General features: G+C 36.0%; 1 protein-coding gene across 1 annotated transcript in view; it reads right to left on the bottom strand.

Moving 5' to 3' along the window:
- Positions 1-528: 528 nt before the first annotated feature.
- Positions 529-18639, bottom strand: part of MYO3A (myosin IIIA) — a 37081-nt gene continuing 18970 nt past the window's right edge. The window contains exons 3-6 of the mRNA XM_069458735.1: positions 13116-13220; positions 12475-12574; positions 3835-3911; positions 529-684 (exon numbers count right to left, since the gene is read on the bottom strand). Coding sequence (XP_069314836.1) covers positions 529-684; positions 3835-3911; positions 12475-12574; positions 13116-13220 — 438 coding nt within the window. The remainder of the gene's footprint in view (positions 685-3834; positions 3912-12474; positions 12575-13115; positions 13221-18639) is intronic.

Below are 18639 nucleotides of genomic sequence, written 5' to 3'. Positions count from 1 at the left end.
ATCTACATAGATAGCAAAGTGCTTTCATGGCATCAGAGAGGTTATTCTTCTAAATTTATTATTTTATATTGACATATTCAAAATATTAACTTGTTTAAAATTATTGCTTTATCAGTAAATTTTATTTATAATTTTCCTAGCAATAGTATCATTTTAAAGTTCCAAACAAAAGGAAGTCTTAGCAAGCAGGAAAAAAGTTCCTAGATTGGTGGGTGAAGCAAAGCAAAGCACTGTTGCATTGACCGGGACCAGGGCGCCTCACTGACTCACCATGGAAAGGATAAAGAGTGGGAGGAACTGTTACTTTCTGAGTTCAAATCCTAGCAAAAGAGGGAAAAACACACTGATTCTCTTTTACTGAGAGCAGGGAAATGCAACTACTGAACAAAGACAGCGTCTTGGAAGAAGCAATGTAATATTCCAGGCCACTTTGCTCCCAACTTGCTGGAATATATCTGAATATTTCCTCGATGAGCACCATGAACACTCAGTGGCTGCAGGAAGAGCAATGGGCTGCAGAGAGTGGTCCTAGTCTGACCTTGGAATTTTGAAGAGCGCCCTCATGGGATGCAGCTCAGCTAGCGGAGGGTCTCCATCACCCAGCTCAATGGCCGTGATACCCAGGGACCAAGTGTCACATCTGGCATCGTAAGTGGTATCCAATTGCTGTTCACATGCAATCACCTAGTAGAAAACGACAACAACAAAGACGCAACGTTTTTGACTTTAACAAGCATGTAGCAAAATATTTAGAACAAAGTGTTTAAAGTGGTGAAGTTTGATAGCTACACGTAAAGATAAAGGCAGTAATGTTGGAGGAGAATAAAGATGAAATCATTAGTACTAGTACTATTTTTATTCTGAGAACAGAGAATATCTTAGCAGGTTTACAAATATAAGGAAAGAAGCCTGTGAAAAGGAATATTTTTTAAAATTTACAACAAAAAGAGGAAAGGAAAAATGTCCCAAGTGGACAGGGACAGGATCAAATGCATAGCTAAAGATTGCACAGCGCTAGTCACACAGTAAACATTTGATGACAGAACGGACACGTTCACCTGGGCAAAGATAATTCTTTGAAGAATTTTAAAGTGGAGGAAGTAAAGAAAAATAAACTTGAGGGCAGTCTAGTTAGATGGCCTTGATCGTTACTGGCAACTAGAAGAGAAGGGTACCCAAGGGAGGAATGAGACAAGTTTGGAGGAATGCAAAAGTTTTAGCCATTAATGAAAGAAAAGTCAATTGAATAAAAATAAACATTGATGAAGATTTACCAACAGCTTATCAGGGGCCGCCCTAAATTACAACCAAGTTTCAAAACATGTCACTAATCAAAGGATGTAATTGAGAAACAAGAAAAAAGGGAGGATTTGTTTTTTCGACGTTATAACATAGTATTGTATAGAAAAATTATTGCATAATTACTCCACAATTTATTTGTAAGTGTGTAAGTACAAATACAGATGGGCTGTGAATGATAGTTGTTAACATCAGTAAACACAAAAAGGAAATTCAACTCCATATCTTAAGAAAACGTTTTTTTTACATTTAAAAAAATTTTACATTTTGTGAATGCTAACCCATGTAAAAAAAAAACATGATTTTTGGATGATGGTAGATTATAGTTCTATCATTTAACTATAGTACTGTAAAATGATACATAAAGTGAAAGAAATCTAAGGCCTGTCTGGAGCAATATTTTTTCTTCCTGACTGCACTTAAAATCAAGCTTAACACATCTTAAAAATCCCTGTGTTGGCAAATTGGAGTTTAGTTGACAACATTTACACACTTCATGCAGAAAGGGTGACTCCTTAATAAATAAATCTTTATTCCAGCCTGACACTAATGGAAATGACAGGAAATGGTTTAAATGTAAGCATATCAGTATGATTAAAAAAATAAAAATGAGAGCAATGATAAACACAGCATGGAGGACAACACTCTAGTGAGGAGGCAAGGAGGTGGACAGAGGAACAGACAGAGGCAAAGATACGCTATTGTCATGTTCCAGTTCTAGCTTGGGTGGCAAGTTCATGGGCAAATAAGCAAAAGGCCATGAACCAATGTATTTCTAGGCACCTGAAGGCTAATAATAAATATATACATAAATTACATATGTGTATATACATACATGTATATAGATAGAGTGAGGGAAACAGAGAACACAGTTGGGCAATGGGCACACTTATAACTCTGACTCAAGCATAACAAAATCGAAACGTGACCAAAAACATTTTTATCTCCATAATATTTAGAAATAAAAAAAATTTTTTACTTTTCAACTGATAATTGATTTGAACAATCTCCCCACTGGGGCTTAAAAACACTGAAATACTTCTATGCCATTATTATATTTATATTTGTTTACCTTATTGCTTTCTAATTCTTAGAAATTTGTCATTAATAACATAGAGTGGCATATATGGGATATCTTGATTAGCCAGAAAACAGGTTAATCAAAATATGTTCTTCTTCAAATTTGGAAAGTATTTATTACAGAGAGATGAATATAATATGCACAAAATCTCAAACATATATGTATATGACAGCTTGAAAAAACTGCCGTGAACCTTTTTTCTTTTCTATAATATTCATTAGTTTGCTAAGCAGGAAAGAACTTTCAAGACTTATGTGTGGTACCAGAGGTCTATTAATAATAATGACATGAGAAAAATGACTGCCTGGCAATTGCATAGTAAGGAGTGTTTTTATTAAATGACAAACAAATGTACGATAATGGTTTTGTTACTATAAATTATACAAAAACCATAAAGCTAGCGTATTATTTATATAATAATATAATTATTATATGTAATATTACTTATAATATTTATTACTAATATATGCAAACAAAATGAAATATTTGGTATTAGAACTACATTTATATTAACTTCTTTGTAAATTTTGTGCAAGTTTTAAAAACACTGATAAAACATTAGAACAAATTAAAAACACTGTTATTTATGATTCTCTTATTCAATTTAGTTTTTGCTTATATGACTTTCTACTTTTATTCTAAGATGTAGTCCCTGTTAAAAAGTTTTTTAATCCATTAAATTTTTTTAGAGTTTCTGAAAATAATTTATCCTCTCTCCATATTTTATATGAAGTTTACATTTTAACTTTTTTTTTTTGCAAGTAATAATTGGATTAGTATTCAAATAAAAACAGTATACCAGGATTTAATCCTCAAACAAATTTAATTATAAGATTTTGCAATACTAATACAGCATTTGAATTACTTCTCCTCCCTTCACTCCCTAGAAAATTATAGATAAATAGCAGAGCTTTTCCCAACAGTTGCTGAGAATCTTCAAAAATAAATGTTCATTATAAGTGATAAACATAATTAAAAAGACTAAAAGGCATTAATAGTGACTGTGGGGAGAAGATACGACTCTTGAAAACTTTTTCCCTCAACTATTTCAGCAGCTCCCCTGGGCGGAGAACATGGGAACCCGCCATGTAGGTTAATGGACCTGAATCCCATCTAACAAAGGCTGGGGGGTCTCATAATAGTTCTGCTATAATTTAAAAACAGAATGTAAATATCATTAATATAGATCCATGCTAAACAACTAAATTTAATGAAAAATCAAACTCTCTACCTCGTCTGATTCACACATTCAGTCTTTCATTCATTCATGTGTTCAATACCAAGCACCTTCCATGTTCCTCCTCACACATGCGAAAATCTCATGTTTCAGTAACACAGTTGACATTTTCTTCTTCTGGTATATTTCAAAACACTTATGGAGATAGAGTGCACATGAAAAGGAAAGTCCGAAAGGATCAAATATTACATTTATCTCCCTTGAAACTCTATCTGACCTCAGGAGCCATCCAAAACGGTGTTCCTACAGACGTGTTCCGCCGGTGCCGGGTGCTGGTGAGCTGTGCAGACACACCTGCAACGAAGAGACAAGACATGCTCCTTGCATTAATTATTCATGTAAAGAGCTTCCAATTGCTATACGTTTTCTTAAACTAATGGTAAAATTTTGTTCCCTCAAAGCAGCCAGTGGACTTAACGTCACATTAAAGGATCCGAAATCAGATTTTCTGCATAGCCAAAATACAGAAGAGCCTTTGTATTTTCTATTTCTCATATCCAAATCCTGCTCATCCCTAAGCCCCACTTCCTGTCTTAGTTCCCCTATGCTGATGTGTAATCTGCTCCTGATCATACCAATTTCTATTTCTTTTGATCTTCTACATTTTAAACTATTTTTCTGTAGTACATTTTTGGGCATGTAAATGTTATTTGAATGGTGTGTTTCCTTTCTTCCCTCTTCCTCACCTGCCCACTAACAAACTCTGGTGATTTGATAATTGTCTATATGGTGTTGTCACATAGTAGGTGACCTGTGAATATGCATAAAATTATTTTCCATCTATCAACCCTGGACAAATCACACCTGATCTGCTTGGAAGTTTCAAATTAAGTGCATCCGTTTAAACCAACGCCATTAATAGAACCAGTTCTTTTCCTTTAGAGAGATTACAGACTGAAGGGCTACAATGAAGAGGTGTAACCAAGTATTTCAGTCGTGTTATCCCATTAATTCCACCTGGTTAAACATTATCATAACAGATTCTCAAGAGAATCAGGGGTAAGGTCTCTCTTCTTGATTTTCACACTCCTGCTCCTCCCGCCAGGGGTCCTGATCACCTCTGACTGTGCTGCGCTCCTACCTTTGACCCGCTCTAGACTTGATGAGTTATACCCAAATCATGGGCTTTCACTCCATGATTTCCCTGCTTTGAAAAGTACCTCCCAGGTGTATATTAGTTTTAGGATCTGGTTGCTTATCTTAGAAGCCAAGTAGAGGAAATATACCAATTGAGATTGAAAATGGGGATATATTTGATTTCTCCAAGATGACAACTGACTTTTACCATGAAATTCAAAGGCCATATTCAACCAAATGGGTGTTTCAGTGGTGGAAATATACCTGGGCAGAGGGGTGAAGAGTGCGTTTTGGTTGCACGTTAATTACATCCCTACTGACTTAATGACCTGCTCCATCTATCCACAAATCCTGTCCTAAACAGAATTTTAATTTGTGGCCTTCAAATTTTGCCTTTAAAAAAGTTAATTATTTGATATCCTCACTAAATCGTTTTTCAAATTCAAAGAAGATTATCTAAGCTATGCTTGAAATTTCTCCTTTAAATATTTTCTAACAGAGTATCTGAAGAAAGGGAACGAGCACCTAAGGCACTTTTCTCCAAAATGCATCCTCTACCTCTACTCCAGACATTTTGCATTTCAGAAAAATTAGATTTAAATCTAAAAATGTTATCTTGTCTTTTTCTATGAGTTAAAGGCATAGTGATTAAACTTGGATTTTATGGTAGCATGAAAATATAGTAATTTATTTATATAATTGGGAAAAGCAAACGGGTTTTAAAAGCAAATTTAATTTAAAATTACTTCTAAATTTTCTAAAATTTATTTTCCAATTATTTAAGAAAATATTTTAAATTATATTTGACCCTTGGGGATTATTCTGTTTCAATTTTATAGAGAGAGTTTAAGAATTCAAAAGTCATTTAACTGAAATGTAAAAGTGAAGGAAAAAAAACACAACCACGTAAAAATCAAGTTTTGCTCCCAGCAAGAAAGTGACATTTTAGACTAATCACTCATCATTTTTTTCTCTTTCTGGAGATGAAGAAAGGATTATGTCACTGGAATTGGCATTTTCCAGCAAGTAGTCATGTTCTAGAGTCGGAATTTATAGACATGGATGGCTGGAAAAGAACTTCTCTCCTCACTTCATAGGAAATATACAAGGACTGATGCAGATAAAAAAATTTTTAGGGGTGTGGCATCTGACCCAGGTGAACCATCACACTCTTCCTCTTGGAAATGTGACTCTTGAGAGGAGACATCAGGAAGGGGAGGTAACTAGAGCTGCGCCAATCAATGGCTGGGCTGTCAGGGTTAATCCAAGTGACTTCACTCCTGAGGTCTACGGCTGAGATAGCTCTGTTCATAGGAGGCCAAATCGCCCAGCTTCTCCTTTAATTTTGTGACCCAGCCAGTGATGTTTTCAGCATCCTTGCCTAAACTGAGGAACCCTCACTGATGCAAAACCCCACTGATTTTACATCTAAAATAGCAAATGAACAAGCACAATCATCAATAATGAGTATAAAAAGCCTAAGAGTCATTAGACTCTATATCAATATGAGATTGTATTACATATATATTTAAATTAATATAAGATTAAGAATTTTCTAAGGCAAACATTTGGCCTCCAAGATTTTTGATCAAACATCCCAAACAAAAAAAGTTTTGAGCAAGCACAGATATAGATAGTGCCAGGCTTTTCTATGTATTTACTAGTATAATAATATATGCATTATGAAACATATAAACGAAAATAATTTGAAAGGGTAAGATTAAAATAATAACTGTACTAGAAGTACCGACCATTTCTTCCTGAACTTCAGTGATGTTTTGCCCACACCTGGGTACTGATGAACCCTTCAAAGACCACTGGTCTAAGCAGTGCAGGGCTCATGAATTACAACACTGTTGGAGTCTCATTTATCTTTTGGTGTCTGTTGGGATGTGCAGAAAGAATGCTTCCCACACGGTTCCCATAAGAGTAAACTATATGGTAACAAGACAAGTTCAGCCCAGAAGGTGAAGGAGAATAAAATCTCAAATTAAGTGAAAAGCTCAATTAGGTACAGTAAGAAATCCTCGAGTATGAGAATACTGGATGATTACAACATGAAAAACAGGATACAGGCCCAACTATGAATGAGTGAGGCATTTATTAAATTTCATGATTTTCTGAAGGCTCTGCATGTAAACCTCAACATCATTTTACCAACACACTCAAATAGCTTCAGAGCTAGAAGACAACTTAATGGTCATAAATTCTAACTTGCTTATTTTCAGGTTAGTAATCTTAAGCTGGAGAGAAAAGTCACTCTTCTGAGGACAAATGGCATTTTTACTTAGTATAAATTCCCACAAGAAAAATAGCTAAGAAGATAGAAAAATGCAAAAATCTATTAAAATGATTGACACAAATTACTTTAAAAGGCAATAGGGACTCACAGTATGAGTCCAGGAGCCGCAGGATGTAAAGAAGATTAAGAAAATCATCTTGTCCGGAGAGTAACGAATGGAATAAATCACCAAGTAAATAGTTACATAATCACCTCGAGAGAGAAGATGCTGGTGGGTGGAAAATTCCAGGCAAAAGTTGGGATGGTGAGAGGATATGGAAAGGAACAGGAGGCCAAAAAGGATCAGGAATGAACAGAAAACAGGCTGAAAGAGATGGCAATAATCCATTCAAAGTCAAAACCATAGGAACATTCTAGAGGTTTATATTAATGATTCTTCAGCTTTTTGCTTTGCCAGAGAATCTTCAGGCTATTTTAGGCTCATCCCAAAACACTTCCTGGGCTGTCTGGTGGCTGCATAGCAACCCCATTCCCTACTAAAGTCTTGTTTCTAGGGAGAGAAACATACAGGCATTATCCTTGCAGTCAAGAGGTCTCTTAGGGTAGTAGGGAAACAGCAGAAACATCCAATATGCAGTTTCTAATGTGGTTCAAATAGACTAGACAACTTCAGAGAACTTGATTGGCTATAACCACACAGCAAACCCTCGACATCACAATAGAGCACAGGGAGAAGGGCTGCTGGTGGTGGCAGTGGTGGTGGTTGTTGTTAAAAACAAAATACTACAGAAATGAATGAGAACTGAAACTATAAAAATATAGAATGTTATCAACAAAAAATAAGGAGGATCAAACATCTTCTGATGCTCCTGCAATGAACATACCAAATGATATTCAAGGTTCTCTCCAGCTTTAATATTCAGCGAGTCTGTAAGATGGCTCCAGGTAGCTGGCTTACTCCAACCACCTCTCCTCTCAATACTCATGTGGTGATCTCCCTTGAAAATCCATCCTCTCTCCAATCTTCCTGGCTCTAGATAATTCCCTTTCTTTACGGCTTAGCTCATATCTTATAATGGAGAAGCTATGGTGCCTTTTCTAAAGACATCAAGGTCACACTGCTCACTGCACTCTCCTTGACTTTGGACAAAGAACGCACCTAGAGCTGCCTGTACCATTCAGTTCTACACTGTGTACATGTGTGTATACATACAGTGCTGGACCTCAGCTAGAGAGAGTAAAATTTGTGTCATACTTGCCATTCATGGTACACTGTCATCACTGATATCCTGTCTTATTTTTCATTCTCCTTTTGCTCCATTCACCTCTCCCATTGTTCTCTCTCCCACCCCACTATAAAAAATTTCTCTTTACTTGTAACTCTTCAGAGATTAAAATTTTAGAGTTGCAGACTAAGATCACTTAGTTTTAGTCCAAAACACTTATTTTCACTGAGAAAAACTGAGGAGCAAAGAAGTGACTCTCAAAAATATACAGAAAGTCCTCTCTGGTTCCACCAAATTTATCGCATCATGGAAAAGCACTCTTGGTAGCTCTCACGCAAATTTCTACAGCCGGGTTGCAGTAATTTGTTTGTGTTATGAAAATCCCTAAAGTTTTCTTTTATCTGTTGCTAAATAAAAAACAACTTTTCAAAATGTCTGAAATCCAATTTAACTTCATGTACATTATAGAATTTTTTGGTATAATCAAATTAGATAATTCAATTTCAAAAATTAAAAACTGAAATTTTAAACGTGTTGTCTCAGAGTCCAGGGCAATGCACATCAAGAAGAAAAAAATATTCTTTAGAATATTTAGAAAACATCTTTGTCTCTCCTCTCACGTAACCCTATCGTAAAAAATAATCTTTCTTCATCCAGTCACTTGCAGAATGGGAGGGCCCAGGCAGCCTTGCCTGAACCCTCCCACTTTTTGAGCTAGTTTGGGTTTCTGGACCTTAAAACTAAAAGACCCTTGACTAAAACATACAATAGCATCTGTAATGTTAAACAGCTTAATTCAACTTTGAAAAATGTTCAGTCTGGAACACTTGAGCCCACAGGTTCAGCCAGATTCATAAAGCTCTAAAAGAAGGAGTCCACGTATTCGTGGTTCAGCCTTATGTAATGAAAGAATTATAAATGCCTTTCCTTTCAAATAAGGTAAAAGTCACCTCCCCACAATACAAAAATATATTCTAGCTGAGTAAAATATTAATTTTTTTGTATGGGTATGAAAATTCTAAAGCTCTGCCAACTTTTAAAAATGGTTTTCTCTGTTTTTTTCTTTTCAATATACTATTTCACTCTATAAAGCACTAGCTCTCAAATTTTCAAGGTTCATTACAGTCAACTGATGTGTGTGTGTATTTATATATACATATATATATATTTTAATTTCCATGCCAAGCAGTTAGAACTCTGCTTCATCATTTTATATTATTTTTATTTTGACATAATTTCAAGCTTAAAGAAAAGTTGGCAAGAAAAGTACAAAGCAGGCTGGGCGCAGTGGCTCACGCCAGTAATCTTAGCACTCTGGGAGGCCGAGGTGGGAGGATTGCTTGAGCTCAGGAGTTCGAGACCAGCCTGAGCAAGAGTGAGACCCCATCTCTACTAAAAATAGAAAGAAATCAGACAAACAACTAAAAATAGAAAAAATTAGCTGGGCATGGTGGCACATGCCTGTAGTCCCAGCTACCCAGGAGGCTGAGGCAGGAGGATCGCTTGAGCCCAGGAGTTTGAGGTTGCTGTGAGCTAGGCTGACGCCACGGCACTCTAGCCCGGGCAACAGAGTGAGACTCTGTCTCAAAAAAAAAAAAAAAAAAGAGAAGTACAAAGTACTTTTTTTTCCCCTGAACCACGTGAGAATAAGTGATCTACATGATGCCACTTCCGCGCCTGAATACGTCAGTGTTTAATGAATTGCTACAAACAAGGAGATTCTCCCTACACAGCCATCAAAATCAGGAAGTTCAACACTGGTACATTTCTATCATCTAATCCACAGAGTCCATTCAAATTTTATCAATTGTCCCAAATATGTCCTTTACAATAAAAGGATCCAATCCAGGATTATGTGTTACTTTTAGTTGTCAGGTCTCATTAATCTCCCTGAATCTGAAACAGCTCCTCAATCTTTCCTTAAATTTCATGATGCTGACATTTTTTAAGATTTTAGTTCAGTTGTTTTATGGAATGTTCCCGAATGTGAATTTGTTCGATATTCCCCTGTGATTTTATTTTTTGGCAGGAGAATCCCAGAAGTGATGCTGAGGTCTTCTCCTTGCATCCTACCAAGTGCTGTGTGATTTTCATTCATCTAGTTACAGTCATTCTGATCGCTTACAATGGTTGTGTCCACCAGGCTTCACGCCTGAAAAGTTTCCCTTTTTCTTTTGTCATTAATTAGAATTTTGTGGATAAGTTTGTGAGACTACAAAACTATTCTATTTCTAATCAAAACTAGTGGGTTAAACATTCATTGAAGTTTGTGGATTAATGATTTTTAAAATTTCCTTATTCCTTCTATCTTTATTAGTTGGCATTCTTCTGTAAGGAAAAGCTTTTGCCTGTCTCCACTCATTTAGTAATGTGTGTACGTATGCCAGTATGCATTAATGGATTTTTATTTTATTCAATGGATCACCATCATTACTATCAATATTGTTATTCTAGTGCTCAAACTGTCCCACATCTGGTCAGTGGGAATTGCTTCAAGTTGGCTTCTGTGTCCCTTTTACATGTCTCTATAATTCTTGGAGTATTTCCTTACTTTTTGGACACACTAAGTTCCAGGCTCATCTCGTATACCCCTGAAATCAGCCTTTCTCCAAGAATTCCTGCTTCCGTTTAGTTGAGAATTGTATTTAGAGACCAAAAGCTAAGTGCTCTCTTAGGCCATCAACATGCCCAAGCCCTTTTAGTGGAAATAGCTGCCAGGTAACATGTACATACATACGCACACCTACTACATACACATGACATATTTATTTTTATATCTGTGTGTATATAGTAAAGCCATGAGTTCATATTGTAATTCCAATCCAACACCATTTCCCCCTTGTCATATTTGTAATTTTTTTCTCTAACAGCAAGAAACCTGGCTGCCATTGTCCTGAGTATATTTACCGATGGTATTGAGCCATCTTTAGGTAATCAATCTCACCTCCACCCTGACCCCTATGCAGACGCCCTCCTCATCTTGCTATGGCTCTGACTACCCACCTGGAGTCACCCCCATCGCCCTACATGGAAGCCTTCCTCATCCCAGTTGGTTACCCGTCACCCCACGCCAGCCTGGGTGCCTTCCTCACTGCTCTCAGGCTGTCCCTACACCCTTGCTTGCTTGTCCCAATTAATGGCTTTTGCTTTGAATTACTCATGAAGAAAGGAAGCCTTGGAGGGTACCTTACAGTTTTTAGGTTCAGGTATACTGCCTCACTCAGTGCTAAAAATGGGTTATTAATAAATAAATCACAACTTCTCTTTGACCTACATTATGCATTGGGGATTTGGTCTAAAACTGGGCATGTGGGTAATAAGAGATTTAAAGCCATAAAATATTCTGTCATAAGAATGATGTCTAAATAAATCACGAAAGGTACATTCTGTACTTTTGTATTGAAATGTTAACTATCCTATTAGAAACGAAGTTCCCCAGAGAGAAATCCACAGAAATGAGAACTGAGGACTGCCCTTTAAATTTAGTCTCCCTTTCACCTTCTATTCTACATACCAACTGCTTTTGCAGACATTCGTTGACTTGCCTAAAGGAGTTTATCTCCTGGGAGGTCATATTACGTATTGATTGATCATATACCACTGACTGCTAATGCATCTCATTAATAATGTTTACAAGCTCACTTGTCTTTTTGCTCTCAGAGGTGGCTGACAGTTTTTTGTAAAAAAGCGTATCCTACTTAACAAAAGAAACCAAAAGGTTTCTTAAAGGATGTAATCATAACTAGTATTGGCAAATTGCATCTTACTTTTAGTGTAATTAAGTAGCTTGATGTTTAAAGTAATACTGAATTTACTCTAGCAAAGGGCTATTGATTTTTTTTTTTTTTTTTTTTTTTTTTTGCAAATATAAAGAGACACCAATGTTGGGAATTCAGATTTTCATTATTTAGCAACTATTTATTTATTAAGCACCTACTATGTGTGCAGCACTGAGCTACAGGCAAGGTAGGAATATTATCTCATGATAATGGTAATAGCTCAGATTTTCTGAATTATAATGCATCCATAATTATACTAAAAAGTTTACCGCTAGCATCCAACTTACTCTTCACAGCAACTAACCTTATGAAGTGGGGGACATTTTTCACACTGGCAGCATGAGCTGACTGATGTCCATGGAGATTTTAAGTGACTTTCTCATGGTCACACAATGATATGGAAAATCCTCCCTCATTCATTCATTGGACAGTATTTATCACGTACTTTCAAAGTGCCACTACCACAAGTGATCCGGTCATGTCCTACTAGTCCATTATGCAACTCCAACTCAAGCCTTTTAAGAAAAACTTACCAAAATCTACTAGTTTAACTCCACCTTCTGTGGTCAACAGAATGTTATTTCCTTTTACATCTCGGTGGATTGTTTTATTCTTATGCAAATGCTGAAGTCCCTAGAAGGTAGGAAATATATAATGATTCTTAGCAAAAGCATCAAACAAAAAAATTTTTTTCAGATGATATATTTGTGCAAAATCAATAGGAAACATTAAAATTAATATTCAAAAACTCTTAAATGTTTCACATTGAGTTAGTCAAATCAAAGTACATCATTTCAACTTTGGATTATATAAAAATTCACAAAACCAGAGCATTCCCCTTAGCTTTTACCAAATATTTTATTAAAAACATGTTGATCTCAATAGAAGAAAATACCCCATATACTTATTTAAGATAACGGCAAATAAAAACCTAACTATTAGTTTTCTACCCTCATGACTATCACAGTCTCAGAATTCAGGATCTTGTTGATACAAGGAGAGTAGATTTCTAAGGTAAAAAAGGAATTAGCTATGCTAAATGCTCCAGATTTTGCATATACTCTTGCATCAATAAATACTAATGCAGTGATATTTTTCTAAAAATAGGATCCACGTTTTTTATTTAACTAGAACTGCCTCCTAATTAATGCATCAACAATTTAAATTGCCTTACCATTAGTGCTTCATGTAAAATGTAGGCAATTAGAGGCTCACTCATTCTCTCACCCCTCTTCAGAAATCCTTTCACAAGATCAGTCACTGATCCTCCATTGCACAGCTGAAAAAGAACATTTCAATATGGATCTTAAAGTGGGTATGACATTTTAAGTTCTTGCTGTAGAAGGTTTTCCTAAAACAGCTAAAAAAATTGTTCCAACTTTCTGTTTCAAATGATTACTCCCATCACTTTTATGATTTCATAAATGAAATGAACATATACACTTATACCTGTATACAATTAATCATTGGAATACGGTTTTCATATGAATAAATTTTAGATATAACTTGGAGAAGCATTAGGCTTGAATTTTATTTTATTTTATTTTATTTTATTTTTTTTTCTTTTTGAGACAGAGTCTCACTCTGTTGCCCAGGCTAGAGTGAGTGCCGTGGCGTCAGCCTAGCTCACAGCAACCTCAAACTCCTGGGCTCAAAGGATCCTCCTGTCTCAGCCTCCCGAGTAGCTGGGACTACAGACATGCGCCACCATGCCCGGCTAATTTTTTCTATATATATATATTTTTTTAGCTGTCCATATAATTTCTTTCTATTTTTAGTAGAGATGGGGTCTCGCTCTTGCTCAGGCTGGTCTCGAACTCCTGAGCTCAAACGATCCGCCCACCTCGGCCTCCCAGAGTGCTAGGATTACAGGCGTGAGCCACCACGCCCGGCCTAGGCTTGAATTTTAAATTCAAGGATAAGAATTATGATTCTACAAATTATTTGCAAATTTTAGGATCTAGGGCTTAAAAGCATTGATTTCTGATAGTTTAATTAATAGTGCAATAGATTCTACAATCCCAATGCACAGCTATATACTATTTTATATGTGCACTAATTTCAAAATATGCCTCCGTTTTTGCAAAATTTCAGAGTGTGTTGAAGCAAGGATTACAAGCAGTATTTTAGAAAATCATTTAAAATATCATATTTTCTATGCTCTTTAGCTTCCTCCCACTCCACCCCCCTAAAGCAGGGAGAATCTAATTAGAAAAACAAGAGGAAGGGACATTTCAACATCTGAGTTCTCCAAAGTTAGGTAGCAGTAAATGCCAAAGAAAACTTCCAAAGGAGCTGCTTGTTTGCAGAACAGGGAAACACTGATACTAGCAGTGAATTCAAGAGGGAAGATAACTGGGTAAATGGCCTGGACCAAGAGAAGGTTCCAACAAAGCTTTGACTCCGTAAAACCCTGATCTCCTAATCCTTTGGCCTCTACCTTCAGCCTTGCTCCTCCTCCCAGGCCTCCTTCCTGTCTGTGATCTCCCTGCCCCTCACCTTGACCTACTGGGTCTCTTTTCCTACCTGCATTTGGTACCCACCAGTGCCTGGGAACTAAAAGAGCCATCATTTCTCTGACTGTCTTCTAACTCAAGTTCAGGCAGAGAAAGGAGGTGAGAGCAAGTATATTCCTATCATCCTAGTTTGAAGTACTGAATAAATTTTCCCATGAACTTTTTCTGATATGGTAATTAGATTTTACCAGATGCCTGAACACTTCTGGCACATTATGGATTAGATAATAAAGGCTAAGATGCATTGAGCACTTACATTGTGCCAGGCACATTTCTAATCAATTTACATGATTATCTCTAAACCTCACTGCTCACTGAAGTAGGTATTATCATTTTCATATTAACAATGAAGAAACCAGCTGGGTGCCGTGGCTCACACCTGTAATCCTAGCACTTTGGGAGGCTGAGGTAGGAGGATTGCTTGAGGCAAGAAGTTTGAGACCAGCCTGAGCAACACAGCAAGACCCCATCTCTTAAAAAAGTAAATTAGCCAGGTGTGGTGGTGCATGCTTATAGTCCCAGCTACTTGGGAGGCTGAAGCAGGAGGACTGCTTGAGTCCAGGAGTGCGAGGTGGCAGTGAGCTATGATGACACCAGCTGCACTCTAACCTGGGCTAAACAGCGAGACACTGTCTCAAAAACATGTAAAAATGATGACGAAACAGAGGAACATTTATAATTGGTGTCTTCATTCAAAGAAAACTTCTTTCAGCTTTTATACAGGAGTATGTGCAGCCTAGCATTCCAAGACTTGCATTTTTCTTCTGTATCAGGAAATAAGATACCTTTTTAGCTGGACAAATAAAAAAGTGTTAGTGCCCTAGAAACAGAATACAGGGTCAGGCTGCCTCCACTGCGGCCCAGTGTGACCGGCTCACAAAATTACTCAACTGACTGAAAAGAAATTGTGTCCTTTAAATTGCAAGCCACTTATTTTTTTAAAAAAACCTAAGTTTTAGGACTAGTTTTAAAATTCCTAAAAATCACTGCAGGGAGACTAAATTTCTTTTCCCATTTCTCTAAAGTGTAGCAATTATGTTAATACTCTTGTATTACTCCAGCTGTGTTTTGTAAGAATATTAACATAATATTGTGAGGTGTTTTTTGTTTTGTTTTGTTTTTTAAGACATGGTTTCACTCTATCATTCAGGCTGGAGTGCAGTGACATGATCATAGCTCCCTGCAGCCTCAAACTCCTGGGCTCAAGTGATCCTTCTGCCTCAGCCTCCATAGTAGCTGGGACTACAGGCCTGAGCCACCACACCTGGCCTCAGGTGCTTTTTTTAAAGCCATTCTAAATGGTTGGGGTATTTCATTGTGATTTTAATATAGATTTTCCTAATGACTAATGATGTTGACCATCATTTCATGTACTTATTGCCATCCACATATTTTCTCCAGTGAAACACCCAAATTTTCGTTCCATTTTTACTGGTTGTTCATTTTCTTATCATTGAATTTTGAAAGTATTCCGAATATGAGTCCCTTATCAGGTAAGTGCTGTGCTAATATTTTCTCCTCTATGGGTTGCCCTTTTAAATGTCTTTTGAAGAGCAGAAGTTCTAAACTTATCATTCTAAAAAAATTTTATGGAATGTGTTTTTGTGTCTTATCTAAAAAGTCTTTGCCTAATCCAAGGCCACAACATTTTTCTCCTGTTAATGTAATTTCTTCAGGAAGTTTTATAGTTTTCAGTTTTACATAGAGGTAGATCTGTGATCTACTTTCACTTAATTTTTATATATGGTGTGATGTATGGTTTGTATATGGATGTCCAATTATTATAGCACACTTTTCTATTAGTCAAAAGTGTCTGAGAAATAGAAGCTGTAGCTCTGAATTAAGTTTAAAATCTAGTTGCCAACACTGAGACTGGGGGAACCTTAAATGCATCTTGCTAAGTGAAAGGAGGCAATCTGCAAAGGTTACATACTATGATTCCAATGATATAAAATTGTGGAAAGAACAAAACTGGAGATAATAAAAAGATTAGTAATTGCCAGGGATTCAGGGGGCGGGAGGGAGGGATGCATAGGCAGAGCCCCAGTGAAACTAGTGTGTATGATGCTGTAATGGTTGTTACAGGTCAGTATACATTTGTCAAAATCCACAAAATGTACAATACAAAGAGTGAACCCTAATGTAAACAATGGACTTTAATTAATAATAATGTATAACTATTGGCTCATCACCTGTAACAAATGTACCACAGTAGTGCAAGACGTTAATAACAGGGAAAGCAGGGAGGGGAAGTAGTGATGGAGTTTAGTGGGGTTCTCTGTACTTTCTGCTCAATTTTTCTGCAAACCTAAAACTGCTCAAAAAATAAAGTCTATTAGTTTTTTTAAAAACCTAGCCAACACCAAGATTATGCGAAAAGGACTTGAAATAGTAATAAAGCATACAAAATTACACCAACTTCAAAATAAATAAAATCCCCCTAGATTGTCTTTTCAGAAACTATACCATGCATGGTTCAACCATTCAACATGCATGGTTGAATTTTATATGCAATACATTTTTACATAAGTGAGATACTGACACAGAAAATATTCTTAATGTGATATATATTTTTATTGCAATGAAGTACTTTTGGTTAAGATAATCGACTTTTAGAAGAATCATAATTTATTCCCTTATAGTAAACAAATATTTATTGAATTGTTACTGTATGCAAAGCACTGAGTAGGTCTTAAAGCAGATCAAAGATGACTAGGACAGTTTCTGCTCTCAAGAGACTTAAAATACAGCCAGGACAGTGGTTTTCAACCAGGGGACATGATGTCTCAGGGGACGCTCCACATTGTTTGAAGATATTTTTTAATGTCAGTGCTGGGAGCCGTTACTGGCATCTAGAGGCCAGAATGCTGCTGAACATCCAACAATGCACAGGACAGCCCCCACAACAAAGAATTATCCAGGCCAAATGTCAACAGTGCATCGAAGTTGAAAAACCTCTAATTAGAGGGATAAAAAAACAATTACCTAGACTGTATGTTGGGTTTTGAATTATAGTTGCATGGATAAAAGAATAATGTGCAAAGCACTACATGATTTCACAGACAGATAACATTGAGTTAAAAGGCAAAAGGTTTTAAAGAGAGGATAGAATCTGCTATCGTATGTGATGACAATAGTTTACTCCAGGTTGTCTTGGTATATTTACTTTGCTTATGATGTCTTCTGGAATAAATAAATAAACTTTGGAGAAGGATGAATATTAAAATTTATCAATTTTTTGCTGAGATCAATATTTTTTTCTTATGCTTACTGTTTTTTTTTCTTCTTTTTTTGGTAATAAAGATTTTTCTCCAAACTAAGATAATATTTTGTGACCATCACAAGGTAGTAATTAAGTCATTTTCTTACTATGACTTTACTTAACCTCACTAGATTTTTAAAAACAAGTATGTTTTTAAAACCAAAGCAGGACATTTTTTAATGGTTAAAAAAGAAAAAGTATCATTCACTCTAATAAGTGCAAACATTGTACTATAATTATATAGAAGCCATTGAGCTGGCTTGTAGTACAAGAGACATAACTTCACAAAAATGCAGTCTTCAGCAATGCTGAAATATGAGCTGCTCTCACATTCAAAGAAAGATGGAAAGAAAGATCAATTAAAGTTACACTAGAATGTGAGATGAAAGACAAGAATATCAATTCTCTAAGAACTCTATGAAAAGTCAGATGATAGAAAACAAAAAAAAATAATGATTTCACCTCTATTTTACAGATCCAAGAAAACTATATGGAAAAAAATTACAATCAAACATTTCCAGATAATGAAGTAGTACACAAGAGGCCATAATAATAGTGTGCACACATCAAAAATATGAACCACTAGCAGACCAAAGTTACAATTTGCAGAACGAAAAAAAAATATGAACCACTAGCAACAATAGCGTCTTATCAAAGGGATAAACACACAAACCTATCTGAACTATACCTATGAGCATCTAAAGCATAAACAACCTCTCCCCATCAAATTCACATTTTGTTGCTTGAATTTCACCTGATAAATTCCCTAAAAAAAGCTATTAGTTATCTGAAAAATGTAACTAAGGTAGTAATTTCTGTGATATAATTAGCTAATATTCCAATTTATATGAGCTAAGTTTTTCCTACAGATAATAAGTACAATATTAGGAACTTTATGATTTCATTCCTACTCCAAATAA

The sequence above is a fragment of the Eulemur rufifrons genome, chromosome 25 (genome assembly GCF_041146395.1).
Source record: "Eulemur rufifrons isolate Redbay chromosome 25, OSU_ERuf_1, whole genome shotgun sequence".
Lineage (NCBI taxonomy): Eukaryota > Metazoa > Chordata > Mammalia > Primates > Lemuridae > Eulemur > Eulemur rufifrons.
Note: the sequence above shows the minus strand (reverse complement) of the source record. Positions and strands in the feature narration are given on the sequence as shown.